Raw genomic sequence first — 15,406 nt, 5'->3', positions numbered from 1 at the left:
TTATGCTCAGCCATTAAATATTGAAGAGCCAAATAATTTTTGAAAAAGTTACGTTCTAAGATAATTCTTAAAATTTGAATATATAGATAATTTTTTTCCTAATACTATAGAAACAATTTTCTCAACCTGTGTTGTATTTTTTTGAGAACAAGAAGAGAATATTTATTGTTCCTAATTTAATGTTGCAACATATTATCAATTTATCTTACATTAAGGATCTTTTTTCATCCTTGAACAAAATACCACAACAGAATATAAAATATAACTTGAAAAGTAAGTATTTTCATATTGAGGATAAAACATGAAAAAAAATTATTGTTTTTTTATGCATCAAAAGTGACGAGCAAAAAAGAAAATCTATTTTTTCACGAATAAAGTGACAAGTGACAGTACACTATAATTTAAATCTGCAAATAAGGATAAAGCAAAAGTGTAACTATTTGAACTCTTCAACAACACACAACTATTGGGTCTCTTCTTAGTTGAACTCTGCTATCTCAAATACCCGTGATGTTTCATCAATAGAGACAGAAACAAGGTACTCCCCGTTGGACGATGCAGCTAGACACTGAATTGCATCAGCGTGTCCGCTAAAGGTCCTCACACATTCTCCAGAACGACTGTCCCATACCCGCACTTTACCATCAACACAACCTGTTGCCACATATCTATATTGCCCCAACCACGATAAGCATGTCACGCCATCCTAAACAAAGCGTTATCAGCATATATCAAGCCAATGAAGAAACTGGGGTTTACACTACAGAACTTCCTTGAAATAACAGAGTATTTAAAGAAGCAACTGCTTGTTCAAGTAAGTTCATACCGGATGTTCACATGTGGAGCGAGGCAAGGACTGTTGTAAGTCCCAAATAATAAGCTTATTATCCATGCCTCCAGTTGCAGCCCAAGGTGCGCTGGAAGTCATTTCAGATCACCAATATTAATTTAGCAAAACAGAAATAATTACTAGTATAGAAATAAGTATTCTAGGAGGAGATTATCAATCAAGATTGAAGGTGGGAGTGACCGATGAGGGAAGCGAGACTGGGATGGTTCGGACATGCCTTAGTGAAGAGGTGTGGGAGGTCGGCTATGGTGGGTCCGATGAGAGGTAGTTGTAGACCAAAGAAGTACCGTACAGATGAGATAAGACATGACATGACTCACTTGCACCTTACAGAGGACATGACTCTACATAGGAGATTATAGAGGTAGAAGACTAGGATAGAGGTTAGTAGGTTACCAACTGTGGCTTAGTTTTGCTTCTCATTATCAATGTTACGCGCATATTGGCTTATTCTTCGATTTTAGTAAAACCTGTGGTTCTCTTTGCTTTTTTTTTTTTTTTGAGAAAGGTAACATCTCTTTGCTTTTGATTATCATATTATTTGTTGTGGTTTCTATTCTTTTCAATATTATTTTCAACATTGACTAGTTTTCTAGGGTATTCCTTTCCATGCCAGATTTGATATGCTTTAAGCCAAATTTCTATCAGACACGACATCTACCTTCACAAGGTAAGGGATAAGGGGATAAGGTTGTGTATACTCCACCCCCACCCCAGACCCACTTGTGGGATTACATTGGGTATGTTGTTATTGTTATTGTTGTTGATCTAATATGTTATCATGGACCTGGACTATGTCCATATAACTACTCTCTTCTTTAAAACCATCTTCAGGCTTGCTGACAACATTTGGTTCCTCTTCAGGCTATTTTGCTATAAGACAGTCAAGTATTCAATGGTCAAGGCACATTCACATATTTGCGGTTTAATTGTGGCACAACTTTTTCCAATCCTTGTTCACCGTCCTTGTTCAGATAAAAGGCATTCAAAAAGTCAAAGTACAAGGAAAGATAGAAAGATGTCAGAAGTAGACAAAACCTTGCTGAAAAGCTGGCACATTCTATTGAATCTGTATGAGCACTCAGAGAAGTGACAACCTGACAAAGAAAATTTTAATCGGCAATCAGACAAACAGCTTCCAAGGTCTGGAAACATCAATTACATAAAACCATTGTGGAAAATGAGAAGGGCAAATTATCATGTTAAGAGGATTCTGACCTTTCCAGTAATTATATTCACAATGTGAGCAGAACCATCCTTTGAGCCTGTGAGAGCCAGAGTAGAATCTGAGCTAATTGACAAGCATGTCAGTCCTTCCGTGTGATATGGATGACCTTGCAACAACAAAGAAATTTTAAATTAACAAAAAACGATAACAAGGTCAGATGTCACAAATCATGTACTAATCTAATGAAGTATTTTCCCTAATAAAAGACCAGCGTAGTGACAACAAATCTCGCCACTGATAAGGGTACTGACATTATTTCATGGAATGGAAGTACAGAGAGACAGCTCAACATAGCATAATGAAAGGAATGAAACAAGTAACACATTGATCAGCATCCATTAAGGTCCTTGATGATGAAAGAAAAGAAATGCTAACTTTGCAATATACTAAATTGTGCTTCAATCCACAATTTTTATCCAGTATTTTGCATCTCAGCCACATCCCCCAATAGGAACATATTCTATTTACGACTGCCAGAAGCCTTCTACACTTTTTTGTAAGTGCCAGAAAGCCTTCTATCTGTAGGCACCAAACCTTTGTGGTGTGTCGGAGGAGGGGGAGGGGGGAGGGCAGGGAGGGGATGACAGCTTTACTTTTCACCTAATTTTACAATGCAAAACAAACAAAGATATTAGCAGCCAGAAACCAAAAGCCTCACCTCTTACCACATGTATACTTTGGGCACTCTTAGGATCCCATATCCTCAGTGTCGCATCATCAGACCCAGTACAAATTAATTTACCTGAGAAAGCATATACAAGAAAAATAAGGTCAGTTCTACTCAAACGGAGGAAAACACTAGAAATTTTACAAGAGAAACAAGGATGTACCATCTGGAGTGAAATCACCACAGGTTACACTACCAGCATGACCTAAAAAGGTGTTCATGAAAGCACTGGTATCAGCATTCCACATCCAAACAGAAGAATCTTCTGAACCTGCCAACACCACGTGTCCTCTTGGATGCCACCTGACCCACTGAGCAACTTCACAGTTCATGATTGATCTCAAATTGTTACAGAAAATTGGAATTTTTAACGCATGAGAAAATGTTTCACCTCAATTCCCTTTTCAGGACCTTCAAGTGTGCCCTTCAGACCACCTGAAGTTATGTCCCATACTCTTATATTCCCATCAAGGCTCCCAGAAGCAAGTAACTGACCATCAGAACTAAAAGCCAAACTTGAGACAGAATCTGTGTGACCTGCACCATATCTCGAAGAGTTCAAATTAAAAGGTGTATAAATAAGACTCATCTAATCAGTGATACAAAATTGTTAGTCACGACTCAATTACCTTGCAACTCAAAAGCAAAATCACCTTGACCAATCTTCCAAATAAATCCTCTATCATCTCCACCACCTGTTACCACCAAACTGGCATCGGTTGGGCTGCAGGTAACAGTGTATAGTTCACCTATAAAGAGGAAACGGTTAAATTATAAGGAAAACAGTAAGAACACCTACGTACAAACTAATTATAGACTATACCAAACAGGAAGCATTGACATTAATTAACTCAGTGCTACACCTTACTATTAACTACAACACCCATGTAAAACACATTTATACCTCCATATTTTGTGACCACTGTGTCAATGAGGTAAGTAAAACCATCGTGTCAGAAGTAGGTTTCACTTCACTAAACATCAGACGCAATTTTTTTAACAAGGTAAACAGTTAAGGTGATGTGTGGGAAAATCCTGTACACAATACCAAAACGAGGACCAACATCTGATGCAAATCTTCCTTATATTTTCAGATTAAGTTCTCATCAGAATATGAAAAGCTACCGCAGTTAAGCTATTATCATATCATGTTTTGTTCCTTTTCATGTTTTGATCACGTATTTTTTTCACTTCTATTGAAAAATATGTTGTTTTAAAAAAAAATAGAAATCCCCAGACGAAATCATGTCGATTAGTTGGCTATAAACCTGATCCTAATTTTTATTAATTTGGAAAAAGTTGAATCCTGTCCTCCGAGAACAATCTCGTTCCAAGAAAGGCCAAGATTAACATAGCCCATTTCCCAATTTTATATTCCATGCATGAAACTACTTCGGTATTTAAGTTTTGGAATCTGGTGTCTAGTGAGAACAATCTCGTTCCAAGAAAGGCCAATGTTAACTAACATAGTCCATTTCCGATTTCATATTCCGCGCATAAAACTTAAAACTTGTTTGGTATTAAGCTTTAAAATCTGGTTACTAGTTTCTTCAATACTATTACACCATGATCCATATATGTCTTTAGCAATACACTCCCTGTATCCCAATTTGTATAAGGGAAAGAAAGACGTTTGAAATTTGTAGTCTAAAATAAGCCGTGGATATTGTGTGGTCAAATTATCCCATTATGGATAAAATAGGAAGTTTAGAGTTAAATTGTTTCGAAATATAGAAAAATATCACTCCCTTTTGGGACAGAGGGTAGTCTGTATGCTCCACCATGACCACTTGTTTTTTCTCTCACCATGAACATTTGCCTGTTGGACAAATTAGCTTTGCTTATTTGACTGAGGATTCAACAATGCATATTCCAACGAAAATTAAATATAAGTCCCTCATCTCAAGTACCATGATCAAAAGAAATATCAACTCTAAGCATTGTCCCGACTAAAGGTAGAGGCGGATCCAAGATTTGAACTTTATGGTTTTAAATGACATTGAACTCATTGACTATTTGTATTACTAGATAAAGAATTTAATACTTGTCCAATTCATTATATTTCTTAACTCATATACAGGGTCTGAGTCAAAGCTACTAGGTTCGAGGAACTTGTAGCTTCTACTATGCATCCACCTCCACGATAAAGGCAAAGCTCCCCCTATTTAGTAGCTAAAAAACCTGGCAGTAACACACACAGAATGGCCAGGCTATCTTCATTCATGCCTAAAATTGTGAACTCAGGATACACCAGGCGAACTCCCGTTTTAAGCTACACCAGAATTAAATGGAAGTTGCAATAGAATAGTATATCGATGTTCATCATTCAATATCAAATTAAGTTAAAATAATATAAAAGAAGTACAATACCAGTGTGGCCCGTGAACGTATGAAGGGAATCATCAGCTTCATCTGAAAACCATTATCCCAAATATCCATATCAGTATACTAATTAAACAAACAAGTTTTAACCTTAACCCCCCCAAAAAAAATCACCCAACCACAAAATAAGTAACCCAAAGTACAAAGCGAAAACTACAGCAATAATTAAATCTTGCAAAGTCTGCAGTTACAGTAAAATACAGTAGCAATATGAGTAACCAAGATATAATACATAAACAAACACTCAAATTTGGTCTCAGGTGACATGTAAACATTCCAATTTTGAGTATACACATCTAGATACCTCAACTCGTCCTCACTATTTTAAGTTAAAGACTCAAACTTACGAAATGCTCATCTAAGCACCTCCAAAATTTATGTCACATCAGCGTTCAGGTGTCCATGAGATACAGTTGGAGTGTTTAGTTGCCGGTTGAGATAGAAAGCTAAAAGTTTTTTTTTTAAAGTTTCTACAAGTAACTGAGCCAAGCCGAGTTACCTATGAATTCTCCTCCTCCTTGTTCATCTTCTTCTTCATCATCATCAGCATCAACAAGCTCTGCAACCATAAATCAAAGCTATTCTCTAATTTTGTAATTGGACACAAATCTAACTTCAAATAAGCAATTAATAGGATTTTGGAGAGAAAAGATTGGATTTTTTTTTACCTTCTTCATCAACATTTATTTCTTCAATGATATCACTATCCTCTAAGAAGACCTCATCTTCGTGTTCATCGTCTTCGTGGTGGGGTGATGGAGCGTTCATGATTATCCTCAAAACGTCGTCGTATGTATGTGAACGGCAGCAATTGCGGCGGCGCGGCAGAAGAAAACCGGTAGGTGGCTGGAAATTGGGAGGGTTTAAGGAGGGTATTAATATTCTAAAATTTTAATTTTTTAAAAATGTTAAATCTTTTATCTAATTTTTATATGTGTAAGTTATATATATTTAAAATTTAGAAAAAATTACACAAATTAATACATTATAAAAAATAATTACTAATTTTAGCGATATTTTTTGTTTATTATCACTTATAATAATATTATAATAAATTTGTAATATGTATTAAAAGTGAATTATGTATTCAATATATTTGAATTATAATTGTTTTTGAAATATATTATGTTTGTTTGGTAAAAAATTGTCATATTATATTATAAGTATATTAAAATGTGTGATAAATGTATTATCTATTATTAAAATTTGTATTATATGTAAATAATAAATATTTTTTATACTATGTATTAAACTTGTATTATAAATAAATTAAAAATAGTCAAGTAAAAAAAATATTATTGCTATAAATAATAAATATTTTTTTATTTAAAATATATTTATGTAAATTTCCTTAAAATTTAAATGCACAATAAAATACTTCGTCACATAAATTAAAACATATAATTTTTGAAAAGGTCATACAAAATATATTGTATATTGTAATTTNGAAAAAAATATTATTGCTATAAATAATAAATATTTTTTTATTTAAAATATATTTATGTAAATTTCCTTAAAATTTAAATGCACAATAAAATACTTCATCACATAAATTAAAACATATAATTTTTGAAAAGGTCATACAAAATATATTGTATATTGTAATTATCACATAAATTAAAACATATAATTTTTGAAAAGGTCATACAAAATATATTGTATATTGTAATTTTTTATATATTAATACGATAGAAAAATAGATAGTGTGTTAGTTAACAGTAGCATATAATCGTCGAGTTTTTAGTATTAAGTCATTTTAAAGACAAAATTAATTTTGCTAATCATGAAATTAACATTTAGTTTAAGTAAAAAAGCCCTTGGGTTCAATTTCTTTAAGATTCCATTAATGGCGGTCACTCGAGCCTTCAACATCAACACAGCTCGCAACTCGTCGAGCTTAATCTCATGGATTCCGGTAATCAACTTTCTCTCAATCGAATCGAATTTATCGAAGTCATTGTTAACTGACAAAATTATTCATTCTTATTTTTTACAGACCGGTAAGATTCAGCAAACAGTAGCTAATTCTGTACAACTCACCGGAATCGGTCTTCATTCCGGCAAGCTTTCTACTGTCACAATCTTACCGGAGTTAGCAGGAGTCGGTAGGTACTTCAAATTCCGTTCAAATGTCATTCCTGCATCTACTGATTACGTCAAGGAGTCTGCATTATGTACTACATTGTGTAAAGATGGACATTCTATTAATACCGTTGAACACTTGCTTTCTGCTTTGGAGGCTACCGGTGTTGATAATTGCAGTATGCAAATTGAAACCTCTGATACTCACGATTCATCAGTTGAGGTACTGTTTTTAACACTAGCAGCTTTATTATACTTATATTTTAACAGGCAATATTACTTCCATTTCCATTTTAAGAGATTTTAGAATTGGAGGTGAGAAGTATAGACAAAATAGGCATAAACCTATTTCATTCTTACAAGAGATCCCAAGCATAGCCACTTAATGCCATGTTGGGCTACTGGTCCCACGCCCATTCGTAACAATACTTCTGGCCACTATAAGAGTAGTACAACATTGATATTATAGTGATGATTCTCATTGGAGCTATGAAGGAAAAAGCTATACGAATTACCAACAGCTGGTTTGAGGTTGGAGAAGGGGGAATTTCTTACAAATTTACCAATGAGCATTACAGTACTCAAAATTCTACAGATAGCAGGGAGACTCCAATCTTCTGCTTTTGGGAGATTAATTGACTCAAAAAACACAATCCCAACAATGTAGATATGCGATACAACACTAACTAGCAACTTCGTATGTCCTTTTGACGCAATATAGCCCTTTGTAGATATGCCAAAGAACCAAGCTACACTATTTCTTGAATTGGCCTCCTCGTTTTGAGATCCCGACGGTGTATCCAAATTCCAAGTGTAATTAATAGAAACCACCAATTTGGGCAGACTCAAAATGCAGTCCATGGCTTTTGTCCAATGAAGGTTTTGTTCAATTCTTCTCTGTGAATTTGGCCTGCAGCATCTAGAACAACAACTAGTGCATCATCAAAGACATCAGCGGTTATATTGCTGTAAACACATCATCAAAGATTAGTGCATCATCAATAATCATTAAGCACTTCAAATTTAATAAATTCAACAATCTTAGGCGAACACATTATGAGCACTGTAAAGTCAAGTTGTTATTGAATCCTCTTTTTACTACAGTCAAGAGCAGCATACTGAAACAGAGCAGCCCACAAATATTAATCTCTGCCTCTGACATGAACACACTAGAGACCAAATAATAGGAAGAAATTGCACATGCCTCACGCATTGGGCCAAATAAGAGTGATATATGGCATTGTGACTGCAATATATTTGAAACATCTCTTTCTAGTGTTAGTGCCTATGCAAAGTCATTTCCAAGCGAGTCAAAACCAAAACAAGAAAATGTTGCACCTTCACTATCAAATGGCGTCCAAAGACCGTCATCATAACATCTTGCTATTGACATGCCATTAAAATAATAGTCTGTCAAATAGCTTTTAAGTGGCTCTTTTATGACCTTCAGCACACATTTTTTGAAGCATTCATAACCTAGTGATGCACCTTATGTTCATCAGGCAATCGAAGAGCATAGCACAGCGTGTCTTTCTCCAAGGGAATACAGTCACCCTTGCTGTCAACGCCCTGGACTCGGAACATATTCCTGGATTCCAATTAGTTAGTTCTTGCTTGGGAGCAAGCAGATAGTGAATTCTGAATGTTATCCAGGTGATGACGCATTTGAGAGAAATTTTCATCCATTTGCAACAATAGATTAGTAACAGGAGACAGTCTAAGTTTTCTAACAATTTGTCTGGTGTAATGGCAAGCCAATTTCTCTGTGAAATGCTTCCAATCTTAGAACTATTTATCCGTCAAGTAGTCTGAAGCATTATGTTTGTTGTAGTACTAGCCTTATTCCATGTAGTTTTATGTTTTTGATATTTGTTACCTTTTGTTGTTTATTATGTCTAGGTAATTGCACTATTTTATTGTTGTTACTGTTCCTTTTTCTGAATGCTTTGGACTATATTCCTTACTGATTGCCATGTTTTCTTCACTGCAGTTCTTCCCCTTATTTTTCTTACTAATAGTATTCCTGGTTAGTTCTTGCTTAGTATCTTCTACTTCGTCCATTGCTACATGTTTTTTTTGTTGTGTCAATCTTGCCACTTTTCTGTCATTATTTTTGTTATATACTTTTTTCCTTTGTAGTCTGTCTTGATATCCCATTTTAGTTGTTGTGTATCTTGCTGGGGTACTGTCAAAAATGCTTTGTTTTTCTTTTATTTGAGTCGAGTGTCTATCGGAAATAGCCTGTCTACCCTACAAAGGTAAAAGTGAGGTCTTTGTACATCCTACCCTCCCTAGACCCCACTTGAGGGGTTATACTGGGTATGTTATTGTTGTTGAGTCGAGGATTCTTCAGAAATAGCCTCTCTACCTCCACGAGGTAGGCTTAAGATCTGCGTGCACTATACCCTCCCAAATCCCACTTGTGGGATTTCAATGTGTATGGTGTTGTTCATGGAGCTTGAGCACATGCTGATGTGTGAGTGAGAGATGTGGAAAATATCCATTGAGCCGGGTCCACTCATATAAGGGCTGCTAATTAATCTGTTAGCTCATTAGTTTGTCCTTCTCCTAAATCCTAGCCTATAATGTATAAATGCACCATTGTGAGTGTTGAAAGAACAAGGATTTTCCACATTAGTATGATGGGTAGGGTTAGCTATCCAATACAGAAAACGCTCTGTATCTATTGAGGATATCTTTGTTATGGCGACTGGCAAAAGGAAGTTTATCTGCTTTGTGAGGATTTTCAACCGCTGGTGACATGAGTCGTGGTTGCTGTAGATCCGCTTCCGCTTTGGAGAAACTTATAAGTCCTTCTAACTAGTATCATAATTCAAATACTACAAGGATATTAATGGAATCCCCCTTCAAAACGGAATCTTCAGATCTGTTTAACTTGGCTGGCAAAACTAAAGGGTTCCATAGCTTATTGTAAAACAAGACAGGGAAACTATACTTTTAGAAGAAATTTTCAGGATTAGGAGATTGATAGACTTTTCTTTTTTAGTATGAAAGTGGTAAGTGTTCAAGGACCTCCTACTATGAGGACCTGATTTATGTGATGCTGGTGCAAGCAAATGTGGTACTTCTTCAGTCAGCTCCTACTATGATTTACTACAAACATAGGTGATCCCCTATAGTATTGGCCTTGGGTGATGCTCAAACACGAGTCACATAAATATTTAAGAAAAGGGGTATGTTCAAGCGGAATCAATGTTGTATTTGCCAAAGATAGAATACCGATAATTTCTCATTGTTGATGTGATAACACAGCACCTCTTGGAACATGCCCCTCATAATGTGTGATGTCAAGTGAGTAATTCCAAGATCTTTGAATGAGGCTCTTTGAAGCTGGCCAGGAAGGATTATCGATAAACAGATAATAAAGATTGGAAACACTTGTATTTTTTTGGTAAGCTCATTGTACCATAGTCTGCACCTTCTTGGTGCTTCTTCTATTTTAATGAGATTGTTGAATTACTTGAAGAAGCTTAAGTTGTGGTTGTATTAGTCTTAAGTCCATTAACAATAATTTGATGGTAGAATTTCCTTATTCTGACCACCAAAGTCAACTTGGGTGGTAAATTTGGAAGATAGAGTATTTATAGGTCTGATTTACATACTATATTTAAAAAAAATATAGGTTATCCAGATTCCTTAGGGGCTGTAATTTTGCTTTTAACTTATACATTTTTTTCTTTTGGCAGTCTTAGCAATTACTCATGAAAATTATGGTGTGCAAATATCTTTATTTGACTAGATGAAGGGCAGTATCAAAAATAATATTTGGGTAACTGAGCCAGGTTCCTATTCTGGATGGATCAGCAAGAGAATGGGTGGACGCAATTGAAGAAGCTGGGCTGAAGGCAGCATTAGATCGTAGCGGTAATAGCTGTGAGAAATTAGCTCCTGTTCTTAGAGAACCTGTTACTGTATGGAAAAATGATTCTTTTATAGCTGCATTCCCTTATTCAGAGGTCAAGATTACCTATGGCATCGACTTTCCACAGGTAAATTTCTGGGAGTTTGTCTGCTATGCTGTTCTTTGTTTTTGTGCACATCGATAGACAATGGTTTGAAAATCTTCATGCATTTAGCTGATCGCTGTAATTGCCTGACATAGTGTAGGGGTTTCTTTGCTAATATCCTTTATTGAATTTGAACTCGTGGCTGTGATACCTGTGCTAAACTTGGCTGTCAGGTGGGCAGCAATTGATTGTGTGGCAAACAGCTTCATGGTCAAGACCACTATTAATTAACTGAGACCTAGGTGGAGCATTTTCTTTCAGCTAAAAACTATGACATGCTGAGTTACCAAGATTAGGCAAATTATTTCTTATCAAAAAGTCTTTTAAATGGATTCGATTGGCTTGACTGCCTGTAGGCACCTGAAATTGGCTGTCAGTGGTTCTCTTCAACCTGTCTGGATAAAGATTTCTTTGCCAAAGAACTAGCTTCTGCAAGAACCTTTTGCATTTATGAACAGGTAACTTCCAATCTTTTTATTTAAATGTTATCTCAGCTCACTTTTTTCTGTATTAGAACTTCACTATGAGATCACGATCTAGCTTTGGCGACAAGAAGCACTTTCTAATAATTTATTCATAATGGACTTATTTTGATATTCCATCTGTGGACTAGGCATAGAGATAGTATGTTTGTTTGACGTGTTTCTTGCTTTGGTACCTGGTCAGTGAAATTACTAATGTAGTAGTCCTGAGAGGTTCTTTTTGATGAATATGTTCCATCATGATTTGAAGCTGAGCCTGTAAATGAATTTGAATCCTTGATATATGTAGTAGCACCGATTCGGATATCTGGTCTTGTTTATAGAAGAGTGTCATGGTTGAGCGTGTCTTGTGACATCCCAAAGTGGGACCTCATTCGATCCTTTTCAGCACTTGAGCTGTCTTAGAGGTGTTCAAAAATAATAGTCTGTAAAAGAAAAACTTGACATCCTGAGTTGTGTTTCATGATTCAAAATCATTGTGAATTGACATAGCACAATTCCTGCTTTCTCCTCTTGCATTTATTTCTTTTGTCAAAGAACTGGACCTTGGGTCTAACTCAACCCCAAGAGCTAGCTCAAGAGGTGAGGATTGCCAAGACAATACGAAGAGACCAAGTAACCCTATCAAGACTGACGTGGGACTCAACACCACCTGGCATGCCCAGGACTGGACATCCGAGCTTGGACAATATAAGATGGAGGTCCAACATGGGGTACACAATGAATTGGATGGGCTAGACTCTAATACCATGTTAGATAAAATAAATGTTCGGCCTAACTCAACCTCGAAAGCTAACTCAAGAGGTGAAGTTTGCCCAAGAAGTCCAACATAACTGATAACTCATCATTCATGTTGTTATGTTTATGACATATTTATTGTATTGAGATCTCTAGTATTTATGCTGAATTAATATCCAGGTTGAACAGCTACGCAAATCAGGAGTTATCAAGGGGGGTTCTGCCAAAAACGCTATTGTTTGTAGGTTAGAGACACTTCTTTTTTAATTTTATTTGGAAGAATGCTGGAAAATATAATTAGGTAACATCTATGTTATCCAACTTTCTGGAATAATATAGTTTCAAGTAAAAGAATACCATAAAAAGGTTATAGATTCTTTGACACCAACAAAATATCGACATAGTAAGTTTACTACTCATATAAATAGCCATACCCTTTGATAAAAATTTTTGTCATTGCAATAACATCGAAAGAAGAAAAAACTAAAATATCCTAGCATATTGTCATATAATATATTATATAAACTTTATATTATCATGCCTAGAGTTGATCCATTGATAGTTGGTCGTGTGATAGGTGAAGTTTTAGATCCATTCACTAGGTCTGTTGATCTTAGAGTTGTTTATAATAATAGAGAAGTGAACAATGCATGTGTGTTGAAACCTTCACAAGTTGTTACGCAACCTAGGGTTTATATCGGAGGGGACGATCTTCGTACCTTTTACACTCTGGATGCATGGCATGTCTCATTGTAGCATCAGATATAACATGCCTACTAGGGTGCTGCCCCATATGAAAATTCACCACCACTAACAATATGAGCGCACTATGTTTTCTACAAGATGTATTTTCTTGATTTTAACCTCACGTATGATATCTCCTCTTCTACAGTGAAAGTAGAGGCTGGCTGAATCCACCACTGCGTTTTAGTGATGAACCTTGCAGACACAAGGTATTAGATCTTATAGGTGATCTTTCTCTTTTGGCGCACGGTGGTAACCAAGGTCTTCCTGTGGCACACATTATTGTGTATAAGGTTTGTTTCTTTGTCTTTCAATTATTTAGTTTTTCTGTTTAACAGTGATGGACCATAGAAAGGATTGTCTAGCACAAAATGTGACGTTCTCTTTGCCTCTGTCTGACCTCTTGTTTAAGCCTTATTCTCACGTCTGCTTTCTTACGGAGATTTGAGCTTTCTATATTGGCATGGGGTGCTTTCTAATGTCACTGCTTACTATTACTCAGTATAGCAAAGGTTGTTAGTTTTGCTTCAGTAGAGAAGTGTTACAATTTGGTAACAATCTTTTAATTGATAAAATTGAGCTGCTCATGTACACAGGGTGGACATGCACTGCATGCAAATTTCGCTCACCGCTTATCAGGAATCAACTGAGCTAGATTTGGTTCTCAAGGTACTGTTGTTCTTCGAGTCCTGCAACTAGTTGGCTATTTGTGAACCAGAGTTACTTGACCCAAGTTTTGACAACTAGGATGCTAATGGACTTTAGCAAAAGGACTTATGAATCGATGTTCGAGATGTTCTATCCTTCACAGTCATTACATCGATGTGGATTGCCTCGTAACATCTATTTAATAAGACAACATAAAGCCATTGAACGGTTCGAAAACATTTGTAATTCGTAGTCTAATTAGACAATATCTTGCTTCGAGAGAAAGAACTGATTGTTGGAAATCTTATTTTTTCCAACACTGATTGTATGGGTGATATATAGAAAAACAGCTGATTTATTTCTGTTAAGCTTTTGCTATATAGAGTCTGTGGAAGGATAGGATAATATCGAGTTTATTATACTCAATTGCATGTTATATTATTGCAAGATGTTGTTTACACGATCTAATGATATCCTATGATCAAGTCAAAAAATAATATTCTCTCTGTTTCAAAAAAGATGATCTTCTTTCCTTTTTAGTCTGTTTAAAAAAGAATAACCTCTTTCTTTTTTTGGTAATAACTTTTCACGTGGCATTTTACTACCATAAGATTAAAGGATAAGTTTTTGTACATTTCACGTAACTTTAATTTAGAATTAAATGATTAAAAATCTTATTTATTTTCTTAAACTCCGTGTTTAATTAAATTAAATCATTTCTTATGAAACGTAGGAAGTAACTCTCATTATCACTCGATGTGATGTTTGTCTTACCAGACAAATCTATGTGGATCTAGACCCAAAGAAAGCAATAATGACTTTGGGCTTGGACACCTTTCTACTCTATAACACAAATATCGAATAAATAACGGATTTAGCTTGTCGCTTCATTATATTTAAAAATAATAATAATATTAATATTTATAACTAATACTTTATTTAAATGCGGGTAAAGACTTTATTATTATCACTAAAAGAAAAATCTATTGTCACTCTAGGTATAATTCTTTTGGTCTTGTACTTTTATATTGCATCTTCTATTGAACATAGCTTATAGTACAACTCTATTCTAATTCACATGTAATCTTGTCCATAAAAACCAAATATCGACAAGTCTAAATAATTATTTTCTCACATGTCTTTGTTACACAACAAAGAAAAAGAAATGATTAATATACTTTAATTAGCTTGAACAACCATCATGCCCTAATGTACAACACTTAATATTATCAAGTATAAACTAAACATGATTCCTTCAATATTAAATGTTTTTAGATTTTATCGAGCTTTAATGTAGAAATCAAAATATTGAATAATTAACAAAAATCAAGCATGATTGGGTAGGTGGATAAAAATATGTTATATTATTATAGTGTCTTAGGTTTGGTAATTTAGTTATCCACATATATAATATAGTTTAAGGAGGCAGATTACATGCACTAACACTAATATAATTAAAATACAAATCCTACTTTGTCTTTCAATCATCTCTTTGCCCTTTCATCTATCAAATGACCAAATAATACAAAACTAGAAGCCAATATATATATATATATA

The 15,406-nt window shown here is 35.0% G+C and overlaps 2 protein-coding genes across 2 annotated transcripts; one reads left to right on the top strand and one right to left on the bottom strand.

The window, feature by feature from the left end:
* Positions 1-302: 302 nt before the first annotated feature.
* Positions 303-6,029, bottom strand: LOC107024210 (angio-associated migratory cell protein). Its single transcript, XM_015225136.2, has 11 exons — positions 5,796-6,029; positions 5,627-5,686; positions 5,116-5,157; positions 3,375-3,494; positions 3,137-3,282; positions 2,909-3,056; positions 2,737-2,820; positions 2,069-2,184; positions 1,889-1,947; positions 827-917; positions 303-706 (listed from the first exon to the last, which is right to left on the bottom strand). Exons 1-11 carry the CDS (start codon positions 5,893-5,895, stop codon positions 479-481), a joined length of 1,194 nt encoding a protein of 397 aa, XP_015080622.1. The 5' UTR covers positions 5,896-6,029; the 3' UTR covers positions 303-478.
* An 873-nt stretch (positions 6,030-6,902) lies between these two features.
* On the top strand, positions 6,903-14,254 carry LOC107024289 (probable UDP-3-O-acyl-N-acetylglucosamine deacetylase 2, mitochondrial). Its single transcript, XM_015225240.2, has 7 exons — positions 6,903-7,042; positions 7,124-7,432; positions 11,013-11,219; positions 11,594-11,695; positions 12,638-12,702; positions 13,350-13,494; positions 13,798-14,254. The coding sequence occupies exons 1-7, from the start codon at positions 6,911-6,913 to the stop codon at positions 13,849-13,851; spliced, it is 1,014 nt and encodes a 337-aa protein (XP_015080726.2). The 5' UTR covers positions 6,903-6,910; the 3' UTR covers positions 13,852-14,254.
* The last annotated feature ends 1,152 nt before the right edge of the window (positions 14,255-15,406 follow it).

The sequence above is a fragment of the Solanum pennellii genome, chromosome 7, assembly GCF_001406875.1.
Source record: "Solanum pennellii chromosome 7, SPENNV200".
In the NCBI taxonomy this organism is placed as follows: domain Eukaryota; kingdom Viridiplantae; phylum Streptophyta; class Magnoliopsida; order Solanales; family Solanaceae; genus Solanum; species Solanum pennellii.
This window is presented reverse-complemented; position numbering and strand designations above follow the sequence as displayed.

Coding starts and splice junctions, on each gene's coding strand:
- LOC107024210 (XM_015225136.2), bottom strand. CDS start 5,895: ATGAACGCTCCATCACCCCACCACGAAGACGATGAACACGAAGATGAG. Junction 5,687..5,795: donor AATAAATGTTGATGAAGAAG/GTAAAAAAAAAT, acceptor TTATGGTTGCAG/AGCTTGTTGATGCTGATGAT. Junction 3,495..5,115: donor TACGTTCACGGGCCACACTG/GTATTGTACTTC, acceptor TCCTCTTTATAG/GTGAACTATACACTGTTACC.
- LOC107024289 (XM_015225240.2), top strand. CDS start 6,911: ATGAAATTAACATTTAGTTTAAGTAAAAAAGCCCTTGGGTTCAATTTC. Junction 11,696..12,637: donor CCTTTTGCATTTATGAACAG/GTAACTTCCAAT, acceptor ATTAATATCCAG/GTTGAACAGCTACGCAAATC. Junction 13,495..13,797: donor CACACATTATTGTGTATAAG/GTTTGTTTCTTT, acceptor TCATGTACACAG/GGTGGACATGCACTGCATGC.